The 23,223-nt window shown below is 45.8% G+C and overlaps 1 protein-coding gene across 1 annotated transcript; it reads left to right on the forward strand.

Moving 5' to 3' along the window:
* The first annotated feature begins 5,244 nt into the window (after positions 1-5,244).
* LOC112545378 (elastase-1-like) lies at positions 5,245-16,952 on the forward strand. The gene is made up of 8 exons (XM_025183356.2): positions 5,245-5,304; positions 7,102-7,193; positions 7,982-8,091; positions 10,873-11,004; positions 12,174-12,310; positions 12,916-13,061; positions 15,790-15,939; positions 16,703-16,952. Exons 1-8 carry the CDS (start codon positions 5,271-5,273, stop codon positions 16,727-16,729), a joined length of 828 nt encoding a protein of 275 aa, XP_025039141.1. The 5' UTR covers positions 5,245-5,270; the 3' UTR covers positions 16,730-16,952.
* Positions 16,953-23,223: the final 6,271 nt, after the last annotated feature.

A 23,223-nucleotide genomic window follows, 5' to 3' on the forward strand; every position in this document is an offset into this window, starting at 1 on the left:
GAGCCAGACCATGGGAGGTTAGGCATCCAGGATTTCCCAGGGTTTCCATCCTGGCTGCTGCCCTGGGAGAACCTGGAGACCTGACCTCCTCCGGCTCACCTGCCTGGGTCTGCTGCACCCAGCCCACTCTTGGGGCTCTGCTTCCTGCCTCTGGTCCCATGCAGTGGCCACAGCTGCTCCCGGGGTTCCCTGGCTTGTGCGCACAGTGGTGGCAGCTGTTCCCAGGGTTCCCCCATCCCACGCATGGCAACAGCAGCTGCTCCTGGGATTCCCTGTGGAGGACAGGGACAGGGAGCCCTGGAGCAGCTGCTGCCATGTGGAGCCGGGGTTGGGGAACCCCTGGAGAAGCTACCACTATATGTGAGGTTCAGGTTGGGGAACCCCGGAAGCAGATAGGCAGCAACTGTTGCCGGGGCTCTCTACCTCTGGTCATTACCCGTGGAGTCTGCTGCCAACTATACTGGCTCGCTCCCAGCTGCTCTCAACCTCTGCGGCTGCAGCAATCTGGTCTAGTAACATCTGTGGTCCTGCTGGACCAGATAGTCCTGGATGAGAGAGGTTCAATCTGTATATCTACAGTATACAAGATGAATGAACTTCAACTTTGGCTTTGTGAATCTTTGTAAACAAATTGTTCAAGACTTACAAAATCTCAAACTCTATTGTTTTCACCCTGGGCTAGTATTTACAGTATATTATAAGTTGTCTTCTATATTTTGGTGAGCAAAATTTGACAGCATGAAACTTGTGCTGTCCTAGAAATATACTTTTTATATTCCTGGTCACAAATTAGGCACTAGTAAAGTAGAAACATGATCCAGAAAATCAATTCCAGCACTGGTGGAACAGAACACTCTAATTATTTAGTTCTCTGTTGATGTCTAGAAAAAGTTACTAGTTCTTCAATGAAAAATCATCTTCCTTAGGCTACATTTTGTATGTCATAATAGCGAGGTAGCAAGCTAAGGCTACTGCTTCCTATGCAAAGTGTTCTTCTTTTACTTTTCTTTTTCAACCACACTCATCCTATTTGAGTTTCATCCACATGCTGCATTGGGAGCTCTTTGGTGCCTGAACTAGGTTCTTTCTACTTATTTTTTACAGCAATTAGTCCCGTGGAGCTGAGGTCTCTGGAGCCCATAGGCTTTACCAAAATACACTGCAATACAAATAAATGGTCTTTCACATTCCTCCTCAGCCCCTTCATTCCATGCTTTTTTTTCTTTTTCCCATTATTTATTTTATAACGTCTTCCATGCAACCCATGGAGCAAATTTCCTAGTGCACTAGCTTCACCCCCCTCTCTTCATTCACATGCCTTCTCAAGAGTCATATTTTTCTCAAGGCCAAAAAATATAGTACAAAATAAAAATCAGATAATCCTTGAAGAGTTCCACCCTAGAACATCCTAAACAGAGGAGTGCTGCATAGAGCTGTAGTTCATTATTGGTGTAATTTATTTCTCCTTTGACATTACATCCCCACTCTGGCCAACATCAGGGAAACTCTATTGCCTCCCTCCTGGCCCCGGATCCCTTAAAGGGGCACGGGCTGGCTACAGTGCCAGGTGCAAGCCTGCCAGCACCCAGCCAGCACACCTGGCATGGCTCGAGCCACCCACCCGATGCCCCCCAGCCCTCCCCCTCTTCCCGGGACCAGGCTGGCAGCTCCCGGGAGCTTGTCCGGGACTGCAAGAGGCGGGCACCCGCCTGGTCTAGTGCGGACATCGTGGACCTCGTCCCCGATCTCTGCACTAGGCACAGGAAAGCGGCCGTCTAGGGCAGGAGAGCTGCCAGCTTGGCCACCCAGGAGCAGGTGTGCATGAAAATCAAGGTGGTCCACTGAGACCCCCAACCCTGAGCTTACAATGGCCATACTGGGTCAGACCAAAGGTCCATCTAGCCCAGTAGCCTGTCTGCCAACAGCAGCCAACCCTAGGGACCCTGGAGGGGATGGACCAAAGACAGTGACCAAGCCATTTGTCTCATGCCATCCCTCTCCAGCCTTCCACAAACTTTGGGCAGGGACACCACTCCTACCCCCTGGCTAATACCACTCCATGGACCCAGCCTCCATCACTTTATCTCACTTCTCTTTAAACTCTGTTCTAGTTCTAGCCTTCACAGCCTCCTGCAGCAAGGCGTTCCACAGGTTGACTCTTTGCTTTGTGAAGAACAACTTTCTGTTACTAGTTTGAAGCCTGCTACCCATTCCTTTCCTTTGGTGTCCTCTAGTCCTTCTGTTATGGGAACTAATGAAGAACTTTTCTGTATGCACCCTCTCCACCCCACTCGTGCTTTTATAGACCTCTATCATATCCCCCCTCCATCTCCTCTTTTCTAAGCTGAAAAGTCCCAGTCTCTTTAACCTCTCTTCATATGGGACCTGTTCCAAACCCCTCATCATTGTAGTTGCCCTCCCCTCTCCCACCCTCTCTCTTCCTCTCTCCCACCTCCTTTTCCCAGTCTCCCCCAGTTTTGTTCAATAAAGAGAGATTCTATTTTTGAACACAATAGTCCTTTATTTTGTACATCAGGAAGGGGGCTAGGGAGGGGTAAGTGGAAGGAGGTGAGGGAGGAATGGGGTACGAGCCCCCGATGGGGAGGACTGGGCTGGCTCTGCAGGCTTCTGGGGGTGGAAGCTCTCCTGCAGCCCCCCAATTGTCTCCTCTTCCCAGATGGCAGCCTGCGGCAAATGCAGCCGGTCTGATGGCAGGGTGCTGTGATGTGCCCAGTGTGGGTACTCCGGGCAATCCAAGCCAGGACTGCTTTGCAAGCGGGGCACCCCTGAGAACTGTCTGTCCGGGGTGGGGGTCGGGTCCCTTTAAGCACAGCCCTCGGCTAGCCTGAGACAGCAGCTCCACGCTCTAAGTCCTCATCTGATGCCCTGCCGGCACTGCTTCCGGCCATCCTTAACCCCGGTTCAGGGTCCACTCTGTGAGGACAAGCTAGTTCGAATTAGCAAAATGCTAATTCGAACTAGTTTTTTAGTCTGGATGCGTTAGTTCGAATTAGCGCAGTAGTGTAGACATACCCTTAGAGATTAACAACAAAGTTATTTAGTATCATGAGCTTTTGTAGGCACAACCCAGTTCTTCAGGTGAGTGGAGCAAGGAACACAGAGAGATACAGAAATCCTAAATTTTAAAGCAGAAAAAGGGGAGAGGGAAGGAGAAAGGAATGTAAGAGCCTAGGGAATGTGTTGGCTGCTACTCCATGTCTGAGTCTCAATCTCTCTCCGTGAGCCAGTGCAGAAGAATAATGGCTGCCCTTGCCTAATTTCCTGTGAAGATAGGTGTACACTAAGGGATATATCATTGGATGAGTCTCATCATTCCTCCCCTCTCCTGAGTACAGGATTGCCATTTTCCCTTGCAGGAGCATGTAATCTAGGAGGAAGATTCCTTTCTCTGTCTTCCACTACAGATTTAGGAAAGGGCTATGCCCTAGTTCACATGGGGTATGTCTACACTACCCCACTAGTTCGAACTAGCGGGGTAATGTAGGCATACCGCACTTGCAAATGAAGCCCGGGATTTGAATTTCCCGGGCTTCATTTGCATAAGCGGGGCTCCGCCATTTTTAAAACCCCGCTCGTTCGAACCCTGTGCCGCGCGGCTACACGGGGCACGAACTAGATAGTTCGAACTAGGCTACCGTTACTCCTCGTGGAAGCCTAGTTCGAACTACCTAGTTCATGCCCCGTGTAGCCGCGCGGCACAGGGTTCGAACGAGCGGGGTTTTAAAAATGGCCGAGCTCCGCTTATGCAAATGAAGCCCGGGAAATTCAAATCCCGGGCTTCATTTGCAAGTGCGGTATGCCTACATTACCCTCCTAGTTCGAACTAGGAGGGTAGTGTAGACATACCCTTATACTTTTATTCTGCCTAGACTCTTGAATACTGTCAGAATTAATGCTTTATAAATGCCAGGAACTTAGACTCATAGATTAATCTTTACTGTTAGGAGAGTATCTGGCAAAGTGTCAAATTTATGTCTGTGTCAGGACCAGGGTTCAAATAAGCTGGCACAGAAACCTAATAAACTGGTTCAAAATGGTTTTTCAAGTTTCCTACCATTCTAATTGGTGGAAATCGTATAAGAAGCTGTCTTTAGTTAAATATCTTGTGAGAATGGCTGTTCACAAAAGTTTTCAACTACATTTGAAATTGAACTAGAAAATAGGCTTGTGGATATATTCATTCAAATATGAGTGATCAATTCATCTGATGAAGTGTGTTTTGCTTACAAAAGCTCATTGCTGTATATATTTTGGTTAATCTCTAAGGTGTCACAGGACCATTTGTTATTTTTAAAGTTACAAACTAACATGGCTACACCTCTGAGTTTTCTTAACATTCAAGAGTGTTTGGATAGACTTTGCTTTTTTACCCTCTTTTTCTTTACAACATAGGCCAGGTGATTTTATTCCACCTGTCTCACTCTCTACTGCAGTTTGTAATGGAAATAGCATTCTTCTATTATAATATCCACAGCTGCATTATATGGAGTAAAACTACATACAAGGGATATAAATCCTTATGCTCCAAGGCACATAACCACTAACTGATTAGGATTAGAAAAAAACTTCCCTGTGAGCAGGTTATTCCATTATGGAATTTCTTGCACCTTTCTTTGCAACATCTGGTGCTGGCCACTGTCAGAGATACGTTAGGAGACTAGACAGAGCTGAAGTGTGATCCTGTCTGGTCATTCCTATGTTCCTTACTTCCTGTCCTAAACTGTTGTATGGCAGCATACATAAAAACAGTTATTATTCACTTTGTTGTTGGCTGCACATAAACAGCGAGTGAAGTGCCATTATCAGTGAAAGGATCAAATTCTCTCTATGAATGCAAACTCTGGTATAATTGATGTGGTACAGGTGCAGCTGGGAGACGAATTTGGCTGCTAATTTACAAAGTATTTTGGGATTATATGCAATATAGACAGGTAATCTATTAATATTTAGCCCAAGTTGGCATCGTTTTTCCCTGGGCTTGTAACATGAGTATACACTAAATACATCATTGTTTTTTCAAGTTCGTGGAAATTTTGCAGGTGTGGAAGTGTTTATGTTACCTTGTACTGTGTCATTAAGAGGTTATCATTTTCCTCTCTATATATTTCTGGGTTATCATCTGCTTAGTGGGTTGTCATGAGACAGTGCAGATACATTATTTTAATTAATAGTTCAAACAGAGCTGCTTATCAAATGTTCAGTATAAAATGAATTGCACTGGGAAAGTGTTGTCATTTCATTTTTAAAAAATGATTCGCTATTTGATCCTCCTTAGTTGCCTGGGTAAGTTATTATTAAAAGATTTTAACTAGGTGTGAGAGGGTGGCTGGATTTTCTGAACAACTGCTAGAGCCTAGTTTCTTGTTTTTTCTTTACAACTCACAGCTGTTCCTTCAGTGTTGCCTTTTAACTGAGGTGGGTTAGACAAGGATCCCCTCAAAATCTGCCAGGCTGATTGATACCAGAAAATCTGTTTTTAAGCAAAGGGGTCTTGCATCCCAAGGGGTTAGCATGTTACTCCAGTTGCATGAGGCTGCAGAGGAGTGTGGCAGATAGGTCTCTTGTACAGGGTATTTATATGATAGAATTGAATTCAAGTGAGATGTACTACACCAAGGGCACGTCTTCACTCGCTGAGTCAAAGATTGACATTTTGGCATTCGATTTAGTGGGTCTAGTATAGCTGTGGCTGGTGTCTGTACTCCTTGGCTATGTCTAGACTGCAGGCTTCTTTCGAAAGAGAGTGTCTAGACTGCACGCGGAACTTTCGAAAGAGCAAGCCGCTTTTTCGAAAGAAAGCACCCAGTGAGTCTGGATGCTCTCTTTCGAAGAAGCCCTATTTACATTCAAGAACGCCTTCTTTTGAAAGAAGCACTTTCGAAAGAAGGCGTTCTTCCTCGTGAAATGAGGTTTACCGCCGTCGAAAGAAAAGCCGCGTTCTTTCGATTTAATTTCGAAAGAACGCAGCTGCAGTCTAGACGCAGGTGAAGTTTTTTCGGAAAAAGGCTACTTTTCCCGAAAAAAACCCTGAGTCTGGACACAGCCCTTGTGATCGTGAGAAGTAAGGGAAGCCAACTGGAGCGTTTGCTCCCATTGGCCTCCCGCAGTGAGGACATCACTAAGTTTGACTTAATGTAAACCAACTCCAGCTACATATTTCACACAGCTGGAATTGCATACCTAAAGTTGACCTTCCAGGTCTAGAGTAGACCTTGCCTGAGATGCTTTCATGGTGTGATGAATCTCATCAAATTTGTTCATATTCATAATTCAGCATATCTCCATGTTAATGGGCAAGTTAATTTGCCAGAACATCTGATTTGGTATTACTCTGTGCCATCTGTATGCAAGTTATCTCAGGAAGGGTTTTAAAGAAATACTGATGGACATATCAGCACTATTGTGATCATGCAGCTGAACTGGCCAGGATCTATCTTGTCATCTCAGATATCCAGAATCTGATTTTATAGAAGGAGTGATTATTCATGACACCAGAAACATGCCCTGCTTATTCCAGAAAGTTCACTGGGATATTCAGCAGTTTAGTAAAAGAGAGATTATTTAACCTTGCATGGAGATGATGGGGCCTCTAAGTCTGTTATACTGGGATTGTTTTCCTAAAATTTTCCATCATAAAAAGTTCAAAACTAGAGAGTGCTCCAGCACTTTAATAAAGGTAATCCCAAATTCATGGAATAGGTTTTGAACCTACCACGAGCATAGCCATTTCTTTAAAAAGGATACAGAAGTAAAATTATTTACTACTGTTAATTCCTTCATGTGTTTGTTTTAAGAAGTTAGGATAGAAAGGTCTTTCTGTGCAGTAATATAATTTATTTTTTAAAGTCATTCATTTAAAATACAATATGAATCTGAAAGAGAAACAGTACAGAACCTCTTGCAGTCACAATCCACTGTATTTTAACGAGTTTCTTTCATAACTGAAAAAGTTACCTCAGCTTTCAGTTTTGTGTACTTGATTGTTGTGTGCGGCACAGGTTTGTAGCTGACATTAAACCAAACTGGCTGACTCTGGTTAAGAATCCATTTGATGAACTGCATTCATTTCTTTGTGGCTAGGGGCAATTTCTGGAAGCCCTTTGGACTATGAGTTTCACAATGAGCGAGTAATAGGAGGACATGAGGCACAGCGAAACCGCTGGAAGTGGCAGGTAAAAATTGTATTTGAAATCTTTTGCTTATTAAAAAACAAAAGGGTTTGGGAACATGACAGCAAAGCAGAAATGTAGGATATCAGATGTGTCAAAGCAAACATACAACTTTATTTATCTATCACAGGGCCTGTTATCTGACCTCAAAGAGGCCAAGGTGGTCCTGTCCATGGCTTTCCACTTGGATCCAAAGTCCCTACCTCCTTAATATATACAGCTTTACAATCACCTACTGTGGAGCACACACAGGGGTATCTCTCTTGAAGAGGAGGAGGTTATTCACCTTGTGCAGTAATTGACGTTCTTTGAGATGAGTCCCTATGGGTGCTCCACTACCCTCCCTTCCTCCCCTCTACTTCAGAGTTTTTTCTCATTAGGGGTTTTTCTCCAAGGTAGAGAAGGAACTGGAGGGCGGGGGGGGGGGGAGGAGGGGCATCGTACATGTGCAATACCAGGATACTGAGGGTGCATGGTCCGGGCACCACACCTCACAACACTTCTCTGAAGACACTGGCCCTGACGACACTGCTCTGAAGACTCTGATCCATGGCACAGGGGCGCACTTACTGTGGGGGGGCACTCATCTTGAAGAATGTCAGTTACTGCACAAGGTAAGTAACCTCCTCTTCCTACCACTGCCCTGGGGCAGCACACATTTAAGCAGACACAGAAAGCAAGCTTCAGTGTGGGTGGATTGCAGGGCAAGTAACTGACTGAAATAACTCTGGTAAACTGCTGCAGAGCTCGGAATGGAACGCTGATGTTCAATATTTTACCATTTGATACAGGTGTCCCTCCAAATAGCCGATGCATACTATCCTGACTATTATTCTCATATCTGTGGTGGGACCCTTGTTAGTCCCAACTGGGTCATGACTGCTGCCCACTGTATCCAAATGTAAGTAAAATAATAAGAAGCTTGTAACTCTTGCTACAAATCCCAATTCTGCTTCTCATTCTGGACTGCTATTGGACGGGGCCACTGATGGGGTGGAGAGGGGAATGGGGAGGAAGAGAGGGTAGCCGTCCCAGGACTGGTGATTTAAAAGGGCCCAGGGATCTTTGCTGCCACTGCCACTACCACAGCAGTTGGAGCTCTGGGCTGTTTAAATAGCTGCCAGAGCGCCAGGTGGTGCTGAAGGGCTGGCTGGGAGTCAGCCCCCCTCATCTTGTCCAGGGCCTGGCAAAGTCTGTTGGCCGTCCCATTATTGGGCCATTCTATGTAGAATCATAGAAAATTAGAGATGGAAGAGAGCTCAGGAGGTCATCTAGTTCTACCCTTTTGCTCAAAGCAGGACCATTCCCAGCTACATTGTTCCATCCAGGGCTTTGTCAAGCCTGGACTTAACAACCTTTAAGGATGGAGAAGCACCTCCTTCTTAGACAACTCATTCCAGTACTACACCATTCTCCTAGTGAAATGGTTTTGTCTAACATCCAACCTGGACCTCGTCCACTGCAACTTGAGACCATTGCTTCTTGTTCTGTCATCTGCCACCACTGAGAATAGCTTAAGCTCCATCCTCTATGGAAGCCTCCTTTAGGTAGTTGAAGGCTGCTATCAAATTCCCCCCCCCCATTCTTATTTTTTGCAGACTAAATAAGACCATTTCCCTCAACCTCTCCTCATAAATCATGTACCCTAATCCCCTAATATCTTTTGTTGTGATCCTCTGGACTCTCTCCAATTTGTCCATATACTTCCTGTAGTGGGTGATCCAAAACTGGACCAGTACTCCAGGGAATAATCATTTCCCTCGATTTGCTGGCAATGCGCCTCCTTATGCAGTCCAATATGGCAACAAGGGCACACCCTTGACTCATGTCCAGTTTCTCATCCACTGTAATCCCCAGGTCCTTCTCTGCAGAAGAATAGTCATTAAACTAGTCTGTCCCCAGCCTGTAGCAGTGCATGGGATTCTGCCGTCCTAAGTGCAGGACTCTACAGTTGTCCTTGTTAAACTCAGATTTCTTTTGGCCCAGTCCTCCAAATTGTCTAGGTCACTCTGGATTCTACTTCTACTCTTCAGCGTATATAGCTTTCCCCCTAGTTTAGTGTCATCTGCAAACTTGTTGAGAGTGCAGTCCCTCCATTACCCAGGTCATTAATGAAGTTGTTGAACAAAACTGGCCCCAGGACTGACCACTGGGGCACCCCACTGGATACCAGGTGCCATCTAGACATCGAGCCATTGATCACTAACAATTGAACTGACAATCGCATGCTTGCTATCCCTGTTATAGTCCATTCATCTACGCCATACTTTAATTTGCTGGCAAGAATGCTGTGGGATACTGTGTCAAAAGTTTTGCTGAAGTCAAGGTATATCATGTCCATTGTTTTCCCCATAGCCAGTTATCTCATCATAGAAAGCAATTACAGGTTGAACCTCTTTAGTCTGGCACCCTTGGGACCTGACCAGTACTGAACCAAAGAATTTGCCAAACCACAGGAGGTCAGTATTGTCTAGCAGCTTTACCGACACTTCCACTGATTGCTGGGCTCTTGGAAGACATTGAGGGATAATTTAGAGCTAAATAACAGTGCAGAACACAGAGGCCCAGGACTAGTGGCTGTAAACAAACTTTATGAAACTGCAAGATACTCGGCCACACCCATGATAAGTGGACATCCGGCTAACTAAAATCATGCTGGACCACGGATGTTGCCAGACTAGAGAGGTTCAACATGTAAGATGGTCAGGCATGACTTGCTCTCAACATTCACAGCTCTCAACATGTATGTTCTCTGTGAGACAAGCAAATACAATTACTCGACAATTAGTTTTGTGACCACTGATAAATACTAAAAGACTCGTCCATATTTACACATTTCTGTCAACTTTTGGAAGCAAAAAAGCATCTGATTACAGATTTACATAAATGCATACAAATATTCATATGTGTAACACTTTAAAATAAATGTAAATATGCATAAACCTGCACAAAGACAGAGTGAGGAAGGAAACCTTGCCTACCCCCTCTGTATTCCATGTCTGTTTATATGATACACAAAGTTCCTCACATATTTTTTACTCCCTATAAACAATACATTACAATAGTTAGAAGAAACATATCTTTAGCTGTAGATGCCCATTATATATTATATTATAAATCACTCTGAAGATTGTCAGGTGGAATTATCTAAAGAGGTTGTTGAATTTTTGAGAACAGGTTAGACAGACACGTGTCAGGAATGGGTTAGCTGGTGCTTGGTCCCGCCATAAGTTCAGGTGACTGAACTCTTGAGGTCGCTTCAGGTGCATCTACACTTCATCATAGGTTGAAATAAGGTATGCAATTTGAGCTACTTAAATTGCATATCTTATTTCAATCTTATTTCAAAATAGCTTATTTCATAATTTGGCGTTGTCTATACAGCACCAAGTTTCAAAATAACCCACTATTCCAAAACATCCCCTACTCCTAGTGGAATGAGGTTTACAAGGACGTAAGAATAATGAGTTCATTATATTTCAAAATAATGGGCTTCCTGTTAAGATGCAGGATAGCTAATTTGGGATAGCACTGCACTGTAGACGTAGCCTTCCAGCTCTATGATTCTAAAAAATGACTATAATAGGAGAAAGCTTCTGCAGAAATAGGATCTAGCATATAAAGGCACCAATGTGGAACAAAGGGGATGTTTTATGGTAATCATTTTTCAATTAATTTTCAGGCCAAATGGAGGAAGATACCAAGTGGCTCTGGGCGAGCACGATCTCTCTGAGTTGGATGGCACTGAATATTTTGTTAGTGTGGACAAAATATTTATTCATGAAGCCTGGAACCCCTATGATCTAGGGAACGGGTAATTTGTTTTGAATACGACCTTGGCATTGAAATGAATACTGATGTCCTTACTTAGGGGCAGTCCTGCAAATGTTTATGTACTGTGGCAAAGCTCTGGCTGTGCCTGTGAGTCCTTTGCTTCTGGAGGATAGTGTTCAGCCTCAGAGGCTCACTGTGTCCCACCACACGACTTCTTTTTTTTAAAATTTAATTAGAAGCAGGGTTCACAGCATTCTGAGCCATACTCATCACAGGTTAGTCCATAATATGGAGGTGAAAGCCCTCTGTAGTCCTGGTCTCCCTATCTAGGGACAGACTCTGTAGTGGTGTGGGGAGGTTTGGGGGAACCCGGGCCCGCCCACTACTCCGGATTCCGGCCCAGGGACCTTAAGGCATCAGCAACAGATGGAGTTTGTTCTACTCCCGGTCTGGCAGCTACTTCCCCAAATGATCCCTCCCAGTATCTTTCCTCTGAGACTTGATCCTCCAACACACAGTCTTCCTGCCTGGCAGCTCCCAGATCTCACCCAAACTCCTCTCACTCTCAGCACTTTGGCTCCTTCCTTCCTTTCTCCTCAGGTGCCACCTAACTAACAGAAAAGGAGCCCTTATAAATCAGTCTCAACTGGTTCTTGATTGGCCTGAAGTTGTCTAATTAGCCTGACTCCCTTTGCTCTGGGATGCTCCTAATTAGCTACAGGTGTTCTAATTGGCCTGATTGTCCAGACTGCTTCTGGAAAGTTCCTCCTGGTTCTAGGCCAGCCCATGCCAGTTTACCCAGGGAACAGAGACCAACAGCTAAGGCTGACATACTTTCCTTCTAGCACTCTTTTGTAACCCTCTGACCTGACCCTGTCACTGTACATATTCTATCCATCACCCTCTGAGGTTTAGGATGGCCTTGTAGAAAACACTGGACTCGAACTCAGGACATCTGGGGTAAGTTTCTGGTCTGCAAACTTCCTGTATGACTTAGCAAAGTATTCAGTCCTTCCATACCTTCAGTTCCTCATCTGTAAAATGGCATTTTAAGGCTACAGTATTAAAGATATGGTGGCACAGGAGGCTATATAAGTTCCTAGATAGGTAAGTAAAAAAGTGAGCAAGGATATTCAGAGTTTGGTCATGACTGACTCAAGAATTTTGCCTCACAGCATGCAAAGGGCTAACATCTGTGTCCTGTTTCAGAAATGACATTGCCTTGCTGCATCTCTCTTCACCGGCACATAATAACGGCTTTGTTGAGACAGGAAGGCTTCCATCTGAAGGCGACATTTTGCCTAATAATTTCCCATGTTATATTACTGGATGGGGAGTGTCTAGCGGTAAGTGGAAAAAAGTTAATTCTCATTCCCGAAGGACTGACCAAGACCAGAGACCCAGCACGACTCGTTTTCTCAATAAAACCTATTGTCGTGCAACATCTTTGACAGCTTAAGTAGAATGAACATGGTGCATGGGTCTTCTAATAAACTCTCTGCAGGGGGGTGAATGTTGTGATCATCTCTTGTCATCATAGTATTTTCCCACAGTAAATATTTCTGAAACAGCATGATGTTTATCACCATTTAGCATTCAGTGTGGACACGCATTGCCACTTTTAATGTCTCAGTGACAGTGGCTTATCCTGGGATCTGCTCTAGGGTTGGCCATGAACGGCTATCATGATTCAAGCATTAAAAGCTTGTTTTGAGCACTAAACTTAGCAGACATGACTGACTAAACACAGGGAGGAGATCCTATGAGTAAGCAGGGGACATATTGGCCTCATCCTGCACCCAATGCTACTATGGTTCCATAGAGTTGTACCTTCCTCAGTAAATAGTACTGCCAATAAGTTACTACTCAATGAGAATAAGGGCAGCAGAGGTGGTAATTTATTTTTACTTAGAGTGTCTCTTGAGCAGAATATTGTCTTTTCTCCTTTAAGCTGGTGGCAGTGCACCTGCCAGACTTCAAGAAGCGATGCTCCCAGTGGTTGACCACGCCATCTGCTCTCAGCCTAACTGGTGGGGCTCTAGTGCAAAGGTTATCATGGTGTGTGCTGGTGGAGATGGCGTGAAGTCCGGGTGCAGTGTAAGTGCCATATTTTCTGGGATTTCTCAAACCTTTCTCTTTTTCCCATTAACTCCTTTACTATACAACCCCATTACAATAGGAATTTTAAGTAATATACAACACACTCCCCCAATGCATGCAACATATCGGGCGTTCAAACCCTCCAGACAAGTTCTATTTCTTGAGTAGTGTTCTTTTTATTTTTATTGCTACTAATTGCCCCCTCCGACAGTAAACCAATGGGAAGGGTGTAAAAGAGAAAAAAGCTCCAGAGTACTTCTTCAAGTGATGTCCTGGTGGATTTTCCACTTCAGGTGTCAGTGTGTCCCAGTGCTGCGAACTGGAGATTTTTGGTAGCAGGGTCCATCATGGCTGTATGTGTGCAGTGATTGTCTCGCAGCACTGTTGGCACTTTGACAAGCACATGTATGAAACCTGACCCCTTCAGGTCCTTCACACTATCCTTGACCTGAGACGTAGCACTGTAGCTACGTAGTGTCAAAAGATAGTCTAGGAAAATAAGCCCTATAGAGACAAAAGACAGTCTAGGAAAATAAGTAAATAGAAAGAAATTATTAATGTTATTTACATTTTAATAAGTTACTACTTAGCCATTTCTCATTCCTTTTTGTTTTTATTTCAAAACATAAAATTTCCGTTATTCAGTTTTGAAAATTACCTTGACGAGGGACAGTAAAAACATGCCTGGCTTACCAGAATTCAAAGGGTGTCCTCATGTAAAGGCATGATGCTTATTTCTGGTGGCCATTCGCTCTGTGTCTATTGCTTAGATGAGTCACAAATCACAAAAGTGCACTCATTGCAGCAACATCAGAGCTACAGCCAGACAAGACAGAGATCTCCAATGGAAACTCATTCTCATGGAGAAATCCCTCCAATCAGCTTCTAATGCCAGACAACAGAACCCGTCAACCAGGGACTCTGGGCACTCACCCTTAGAAACAGCAAGTACTTGCTCCTCCAAGAAAGTGAGGAGAAGGGACACATTGTGTCAGCAGAGAGAACCACTGAAAAGAACGATGTCCTGCAAAGTCACTATCCTCACTTCCAGCCAGGCTGAGAGTGAGCACCTTAGATGCACCAGGAACCTCCAGGACTACCAGCACCGGACCAACGCTGGGACATATGAAATCTGGAGAGCAGTGGGACTGAGACATACAACCATGATTCAGATACCGTGGATGTACTCATCTGTGCCATTCCTGATGCAATGACCACAATGGCACACATGGGCAGCCTATATGAATTGTATAATAGACCTTAAAGGAGGCATTACAACCTCAGTATAGGAACCCTTGGTGGGCCCTGAGGAAATGGAAGACGAAAGAGAAATGGACATGGGACAAGACACATCCTTTGGTGGATGATACTGTAAAACCCCCGCTTCCTATGGCTGTAGATGACTTTAAACAATTTCAAGAATTATTCCAGTGAGTAGCACAATGCCAAAACATCCCAGCTGAGGAAGTAGCTGAGACCCAACATCAACTTCCAAAGGTCCTCCACATATGTTCTACATCCAAGATAGCACTGCCAATTAATGATGCAGTGATGGAGTTGGTGAAAATATTATGGCAGACAGGCCTGCTGCCAGGGGAGGCTTGGTGGTTTAAAGAGGCTCAGAGCTCTGGCCACCACCATTTTGCAGTAGCAGCAGCTGGGTCTCCATGCACCTTTCAATTGCTGCTGAAGTGCTGGAGTGTTGCACTGGGTTCCCCACGAGGCTCTGAGTGCTGGGAGGGGCATGCCAGAATCCAGATAGTGCTGAGGATTGGCTGCTCCTGGCCCTCCCCCTTCTGCCAAAGGCTCCACCCCTTCCATCAGCATGGAGCCAGCCCCACCTGACACCTTACCTTGGGGCCCATGGTGGTTGTCAGCCCCACTGATGACAAACACCAGCCAGCATTTACCCAGCATCTAAAAGTGTTGATAGAAAATATTATGCTCCTACTAAAAAAAAGGACTACTTCTTTTCACACCCTCCACCTAACTCATTACTGGAAGACATGGTCAATCAAAGAACAAAACTACTACAGATCAATAGATTTTGGAAATAATACAATTGACTTATGGTTATGCCATCCCCTTCAATAGGCATTTGATAAGTGCCTTAAACATGAATTATATTGAATGGGAGGAGACAGAAAGTGTGTGTGTGTGTGTGTGTGTGTGTGTGTGTGTGTGTGTGTGCAGAGAACAAATAGTTATGGGCTCGATTCCGCAACGGATCACGTTCCTTCTGGGAGGTGCTGATCACTCTTTACTCCCATTGGGTTCAGTATGTATTGTGAGTACAGGCAGTCCGACTTACATCGGATCCATACTTACAAACAGGGTGAGGCAACCCTGCACTAGCTGCTTCCCCCCAGCAGACCAGGGAGACGCGAAGCTAGCGCCTCCCCCCCAGCAGACCAGGGAGACACGGAGCGGCTTTTCTCAGCAGACACCTCAGTTTGAGAATAAAGGACTGAGGGAAGTGAGGCGTGGGAGAATAAAACTGAGCTCTGGAGAAATGTTTGGCTAGAGTTTCCCCTACAATATGTACCAGTTCCGACTTACATACAAATTCAACTTAAGAACAAACCTACAGTCCCTATCTTGTACGTAACCCGGGGACTGCCTGTACTAAAAAATCCTCAGCATGTCACAGTATCTGGCTCATTGACTGGAATGTTCAATCTGGGTGCAACTAACTGTGTGTCACTTCTCCCCACTCTAATTGCAGGGTGATTCAGGGGGCCCTTTGCAGTGTTACAAGGATGGTTTATGGCAAATCCATGGGATTGTTAGTTTTGGAATTATCCCCTACTGCAACACCTACCAGAAGCCTACAGTCTTCACACGGGTATCTGCTTTTATCCCCTGGCTCTATGACGTAAGTTCCTCCAAATGTAAGGATAATGCTTGTAAGATGTGCTCTGTATTAGACAAGATGGATGTTCTAAACCATTATGAATAAAAACAGGACAACCATTTATTACAGAAGATGGCTGTCTCTGCAATGCATCCCTCACCTAGTAAAACAGGCCCTGGAGAGCTAACCTTCAAAGGGTTAAATGGCGTCTTACCTGCACTCACGAGTTAGAGTTGACAGGAGACAACCCAGTGGATTCAGTTGAAGTAACTTACCCTTTAGTTGGAAAGTGCCCATGAAGAACCTGAACACAGTATATTTGGAAAGTTGGAAAGTTGTCTTATTATCAGGTTTTTAGCCCTGCTTCAGCTGCATGTGGAAGCCTGGTGGAATTAGCCAGCTAGGAATTCCCTTCATATGGGCAAACCCCTTGCTGGTATAAAGAGACCATAGCTAGTCATCTCATTTTGGCGTCCCTCAGTTCTCTGGCACAGGGGACATGCCCAGGACATGATGACGGGTGAAGAGTACAAGGCTAATGTCCTGAGGCAATTCCCAGCATGTAGAACAGCCACAGAGCTGCTCTAATTTGCTCCAGGAATTGAACCAGATTCTCCAGATCCAGTACAAAGTGAGTCACATTTGCCCCACTTTCCTGAACTGTGCTGAATGGAGAGATCTGGCAACGTTGAGGACTGGTCTAGCATTTGTATCCAGCCATTTAAAAACAATGTGAGAAGAAAACAATATATTCTGTATTGAACCTGTTCTTTGTTGTTTTCAGACTATGAAGAATAATGGTGGATTTTAAGGAAGGATCAGTTTGGATATGAATGTGAACTGCTGAGTGAAGAGCTATGCCTGTTAATTAAATTTCTCCCTCTTTTTTGTCACTTTAATAGGATGGATTGGCTACAATAATAATAATAATAAAAATGAATTAAAAACCTGTACTACTGTGCATTACAACATAGAAAGACCAAAATAATGTATATGAGATAGGGTAGCTGTTGAACTTGTCATGTGGATGTTGCACAAATAGATCATTGTGAAGGTGTGGACTAAGCCCAAAGGTCTCCTGCTGAAGACTTCAGAGCTCTTGTCACACTTATCCCAGGAAGGGAACAGTGGAGAGATTCTCCAAGCAGGCTAGAGTGGTGTCACAAGAAGCAACCAATCAGGGCCCAGGAGGGCCATATAAAAAGGAGTGGTAGAACAGGGCAAGGGGAGTGTTGGTAAGAGATTCTGGGCTGAGCTGTTACTAGGGGCTGGGAGGAAATGGACTGGATGCCCAGTTGCCTCAGAGAACTGCAGTACAACCATAGCTAAACAGGGTCAGGGACCAATGGAGTGAGAGGCTTCTGGACAGCTGGTTGCATTGGATGAGGACTGAGCTTGGAGAGAGTCTCAAAAGAACAGTGTCTCTACATGGAAAACCCTGGGGATATAGCCCCATTCAAGGGATGAGATCATTTAAAGATAGAATCCTAGGCGGGACTAGAAAAACCACCTGAGAACCACTAAAAGGCAGTCACCAGAAGAAAAGGAACACAGGCACATGCAACCAGAGGAGATGCTCACAAGACGTGGGTGTTGGACCTGTCACAAGCCTACACACCAAAGATTCATCAGGAATACCCATAGCTTAGATAGAGATGTTGGATATTTCCTGGCACTGCATGAGTTGGAATAAAGGGGACACGGACCATCTTTAGGTCACTAGTTCAAATCCAGGCATGGTCAGTAGTAAATGAGAGCTTAAAAGTTTCTTTGTAGGTGCCTGGTAACAGAGTTTGGCCTCAGTCCAGTCCCTAATGAATGTTCCCCTTACCATGCTTGGCCCCAGGGACCTCCCTTAGCAGAGAGGCCAAACACTGACTGACCTATGGAGACTGCACTGTTTTCTCCGCCCTGAGCTGGAGCCTCAACCTTTAGGTCCTGTGTACATGAAGGAAACCAACTAATGTAACTTCATCATTTACATTTATGCTGGTGTAAACCATCTCAATGTAGGCTTGGGGTTCTCAAACTTCATTGCACCACTACCAATTTGATTTTATCAAATAGGGAGGAACTGATTGAAAATTTGAAAGTGGAAGGCAACTTGGGTGAAAGTGATCATGACATCACAGAGTTCATGATACAAAGGAATGATAGAAGGGAGAACAGCAAAATAGACACAATGGATTTCAGAAAGGCAGATTTTAGAAATTCAAAGAGCTGTTAGGTAAGGTCCCATGGGAAGCAAGACTAAAAGGAAAAACAACTGAAAAGAGCTGACAGTTTTTCAAAGGGACATTATTAAAGGCCCTAAAGCTAACTATTCCATTGTGTAGAAAAGATAGAAAGTATGGCAAAAGACCGCCTTGGCTTAACCAGGAGATCTTGCATGATCTAAAAATAAAAAAGGAGTCATATAAAAAGTGGAAACTAGGTCAAATTACAAAGGATGAATATAAGCAAACAACACACATATGCAGGGGCAAGATTAGAAAGGCAAAGGCACAAAATGAGTTCAATCTAGCTAGAGACATAAAGGGTAACAAGAAGACATTTTATAAATATATTAGAAGCAACAGGAAGACCAAGGACAGGATAAGCCCATTGCTCATTGTGGAGGGAGAAACAATAACAGGGAACTTGGAAATGGCAGAGATGCTTAATGACTTCTGTATTTCTGTCATCCCTAAGAAGTATAATGATGAAGAGATCCCTAACATAGTGAATGCTAGTGGAAATAGGGTAGGCTTAGAAGGTAAAATAAAAAAAAAGAACAAGGTAAAAATTGCTTAGAAAAGTTAGATGTCTGCAAGTCACCAAGGCCTGATGAAATTCATCCTAGAATACTCAAGTTCGAACTAGCGGGGTAATGTAGGCATACCGCACTTGCAAATGAAGCCCGGGATTTGAATTTCCCGGGCTTCATTTGCATAAGCGGGGCTCCGCCATTTTTAAATCCCCGCTCGTTCGAACCCTGTGCCACGCGGCTACACGTGGCACGAACTAGGTAGTTCAAACTAGGCTTCCTAGTTCGAACTACCGTTACTCCTCGTGGAATGGTGGTGCCTAAGAATTGAAATCACTAAGGGTATGTCTACACTACCCTCCTATTTCGGAATAGGAGGGTAATGTAGGCATACCGCACTTGCAAATGAAGCCCGGGATTTGAATTTCCCGGGCTTCATTTGCATAAGTGGGGCTCCGCCATTTTTAAATCCCCGCTCGTTCGAACCCTGTGCTGCGCGGCTACACGCGGCATGAACTAGGTAGTTCGAACTAGGCTTCCTAGTTCGAACTACCGTTACTCCTCGTGGAATGAGGAGTAACTGTAGTTCGAACTAGGAAGCCTAGTTCGAACTACCTAGTTCGTGCCGCGTGTAGCCGCGCGGCACGGGGTTCGAACGAGTGGGGATTTAAAAATGGTGGCGCCCCACTTATGCAAATGAAGCCCGGGAAATTCAAATCCCGGGCTTCATTTGCAATTGCAGTATGCCTACATTACCCCGCTAGTTCGAACTAGCGGGGTAGTGTAGACATACCCTCAGAGCTCAAGTCACTGGTTTGGCCTGGAGCCAGATCCATTGTGACCGGCGGGTGGCTGGTAGGAGCAGCAGCTGGCAACCAGCAAGGCGGCTGGTGTGAGCGACCGGCGGTGGCTGATAGGAGCAGTGGCAGGTGGTCAGTGGAGTGGCTGGTAGCAGTGACCGGTGGGTGGCCAGAAGGAGCAGCAGCAGATGGCCAGCAGGACAGCTCGTGGGAGTGACCAGCAGGTGGCCAACAGCGTGGCTGGTGGGAGCAACTGGCAGGCGACTGGTAGGAGCAGTGGCAGGTGGTCAGCAGGGTGGCTGGCGAGAGCAGTCATCCAGCAGGGTGGCTGACAGGAGCAAACGGACCACAGGAGCAGTACAAAGGTGGCATGGCCTCAGGCTCAATGAGTGGAGTGATCAGGGTGATGTGTCTGGGTCCCCACTGATTGGACAGAGCTGTAAGTGGGGCATTTGAAGTGGGGTACGGAGAAAGTTTGGGTAGGTGAATGGGACCCTTACCTTGTTGGACCAGTGAGCCTGAGAGGCAAAGGACATTGCTCAATCCATTTGAGCTGGGACGGTTACTCGTGGGTTGGTTATGAACTCTGGTTGTGGAATTTTCCCAAGCTATGTTACTTCTCTCTCTCTTTCATTAAAAGTTTATTTTCTGCGCTCAGACTCTGTGCTTGTGAATGGGGAAGCACTGCCTCTCAGAGGCGCCTGGGGTGTGTGAATTTCCCAGGCTGCTGGGTGTGAACTCGAGCTGGTTCTGTATGAGATGGATGAAAAGAGACCCCTAGATAATGAACCCAGACCTGGCTGCTGCCTGTGCTACCAGGTGGAAGGGTTACACTTGCATGGGCATGCTTGAAGGTCTGCAGCTGGAGTGGAGACAGCACTGTTCAGGTTCTGTGTTTGTTAGTCCAAACTGAGCAGCCAGCTTCAACATCCCTCTGCCACTGGAGCAGACCCCACAAAATGCCAGAAGCTCTGGTTCACTGGACTGGTCACTCTGCCTCTCTTTGGACCCAGAGTCAGTGTATGTTCTATGCTCTGTCCCAGGCAGCACTTTCCCAAAGAGCCCAGTTACTCACAGTTACCTCCTGTGCAGGCTTATGTAAGCCCCTCTCAGCCACAAGCACAGCCAGAGTCTACCTTCTTAGGGATAATCAACAGCCCCTAAAGCACCCTGCTGGATTCACGCCTTGGCAGGCTCCCCACCAGCAGGCTGGCTCCTCTCTCCAAAATGGAGCTCACCCACCCTCTCCTACATAACCTGGAAGAGCCACCATTCCACCTTTTTCCCCCAACGGCTCATGGGAGTTGTAGTCTCTCGTGCTAGATTGCAGCACGAAGGATCCTCCCAGTAAAAGTCAGAGGCTCCTTTACTAAGGGGACTACAGAAAGATAGTTTCCACACTGATTGGACGCTACCTCGCATTTAAGGCCACCTGGAACCAGTTCAAGCAGGGCATTAGGTCAGCAATTGCTTCTAGATGCTGCTGCCTAAAGCTATCTGAGATTCATGCTTAAAGGGACCCCCCTGGACAGCCATTTCTCAGCTTCTGCTGCTTGCTTCCTACCTCTCCAAGGGACAGTAAAGCATTTGCTGTGTGAGCCTTGGTTGCCCTGCCTTTGGACACCACATATCCAATGCTTTGGTTACTGGCTCCAGCGTGATGGTGCTGGCCATCTCTTCCTTCTCCAGCTCTCGTCCTCCTCTTCCTCCTGGGCTGGGACCCCTGTCTGATTGACAACGGGCATCTCCAGCTCCGAGTCCACCACCAGGGGCGGGGAACGGGCTGAACCATCCCTCAGGATGTGGTGCAGTTCAGTGTAAAATGAGCAGGAGTGGGTCCTGCCCCAGAGTGAGAGCTGCGCTCCCTTGCCCTGGCGTAGCCCTGCTGGAACTCCTGGACCTTTCTCCTGACCTGCTCAAGGCTCCTTGTGTGCCCCCTCACGGCTAGGCTTTCAGCCATGCAGCCATATGTATCAGCGTTGTGCTGCCTGGAGTGGAGATCCTGGAGGGTCTCTTCCTCATCCCATACCTCCAGGAAGGCCAGGATCTCCGCCCCAGACCAGGATGGTGCACGCCTTTTCCTGCCCCTGGCAGGCTCCTGGGAGCCCCGGGTGTGCTCCCTGGGAGGGCCAGTGGGCTCTTGGGGGGCTTGTGGCTGGGACGTTGGTGCCCACAAGTCAGGAACTGGCAGATGTGTGGTGAGTTGCAGCTCCCAGGGCCAGCTTCCTGCCCCAAGGCCTGTGTTTGTGTCTGTGGCTTTAAGAGCTGCTGGGAGACAGAAATTATAGAGTTGTGATGAGTGTGGCCAGAGTGGCCAGCAGGGCACTGGTGTTATTTCCTGGAGGCCTCTTTTTTCATTTCCATATCCACACACACCTTCTTCTGAAAAAGCCTTATTCTTCAGAGAATGAGATTTACCACTGTCAGAAAAAGCCTTCTGTTATTTCAACTTCTTGTCAAAATAATGCTATTGCAGTGTGGATGCAAGCATTGTTTTTCCGGAATAATGACCATTATTCTGGAAAAATGCTCCAGTATAGACGCACCCTTACACTGCTCATCTGCCTGGTTAATGTGTAACTATTTAGCCAGCTTCAAGGTTCAGGTGACCCTCTGGATGGAAGGGCTCCCCAAGATCCACAGAGGCCTATTCTTATCCCTCTGGTGCCTTTGCAGTCTGGTAGGTCTACCACACCTCACCTCCCTCATCTCAGCATACATCTTCTGTGGCCCAGTGGTCCCTCTGCCTTCATCTGCATCTCCCCACCTTACATATATGTGGGGAGGAGCTGCCCTACCCCTGACCTCCAATTCACAAGACTCATACGGGGAATCCACCCACCCAGGCCTCCCCACAATGGTGTCTAGCACTGACACCTCTCCTCTACGCCCTGAAGTGAATCACACTCCGAAAGAGTGGGGATCAGAAAGAGAAAATACTTGGTCCATGGCTCTCGTTTCTGAAGATATCTTGCTGACCGTTAAAGTAGGCAAAGTCAGAAGAAGGAAGGATAAAACTGTGCTCTTGTTCCTTGATACTTCCAGGGCCTTCAAAGATGGATGGTTTTATTTATTATACGCTGAAATGCATAGGAACACCACAGTGAGGTAAGACCACTTTAAGCCTTAATGGTGAATAGCAAAGCTTTAAAAGAAAAAAAACACATATGATGATTCCTAAATCAACAATCAATTATATCGAATGCCAATTTTGCAAGGAGTGCAGTGTGGGAGTACTTAGAGGCTGCATCTAGACTGGCATGATTTTGCGCAAATACTTTTAACGGAAAAGTTTTTCTGTTAAAAGTATTTGCACAAGAAAGCGTCTATATTGGCATTTCCCTTTGTGCAAAAGATTTGCTTTTGCGCAAAAGCATCTGTGCCAGTGTAGACGCTCTCTTGCGCAAGAAAGCTCCAAGGGCCATTTTAGCCATCAGGCTTTCTTGCGCAAGAAATTAACATGGTTGTCTACACTGGCCCTCTTGCGCAAGAATACTTGCGCAAGAGGGCTTATCCCTGAGCTGGAGCGTCGGAGTATTTCCGCAAGAACCACTGATTTTGTACAGTACAAAGTCAGTGTTCTTGCGCAAATACTCGTGGCCAGTGTAGACAGGTGGCAAGATTTTGCACAAACGCGGCTGCTTTTGCGCAAAATCATGCTAGTCTAGATGCAGCCAGAGTGTAAGCTCTTTGGAGAAGGGATGATTTCTTTGTTCTGTATTTGTACAGCACCAAGCACAATGGTCCATAATCAGGGCT

Source organism: Pelodiscus sinensis, chromosome 2 (genome assembly GCF_049634645.1).
Source record: "Pelodiscus sinensis isolate JC-2024 chromosome 2, ASM4963464v1, whole genome shotgun sequence".
Classification (NCBI taxonomy): domain Eukaryota; kingdom Metazoa; phylum Chordata; order Testudines; family Trionychidae; genus Pelodiscus; species Pelodiscus sinensis.

Bases quoted from the DNA above. Each gene is read 5' to 3' on its own strand.
- LOC112545378 (XM_025183356.2), top strand. From the start codon at position 5,271: ATGATTCGCTATTTGATCCTCCTTAGTTGCCTGG. The intron at 5,305-7,101 runs GTAAGTTATTAT...CTTTGTGGCTAG, and splicing joins GATCCTCCTTAGTTGCCTGG to GGGCAATTTCTGGAAGCCCT. The intron at 15,940-16,702 runs GTAAGTTCCTCC...TGTTGTTTTCAG, and splicing joins TTATCCCCTGGCTCTATGAC to ACTATGAAGAATAATGGTGG.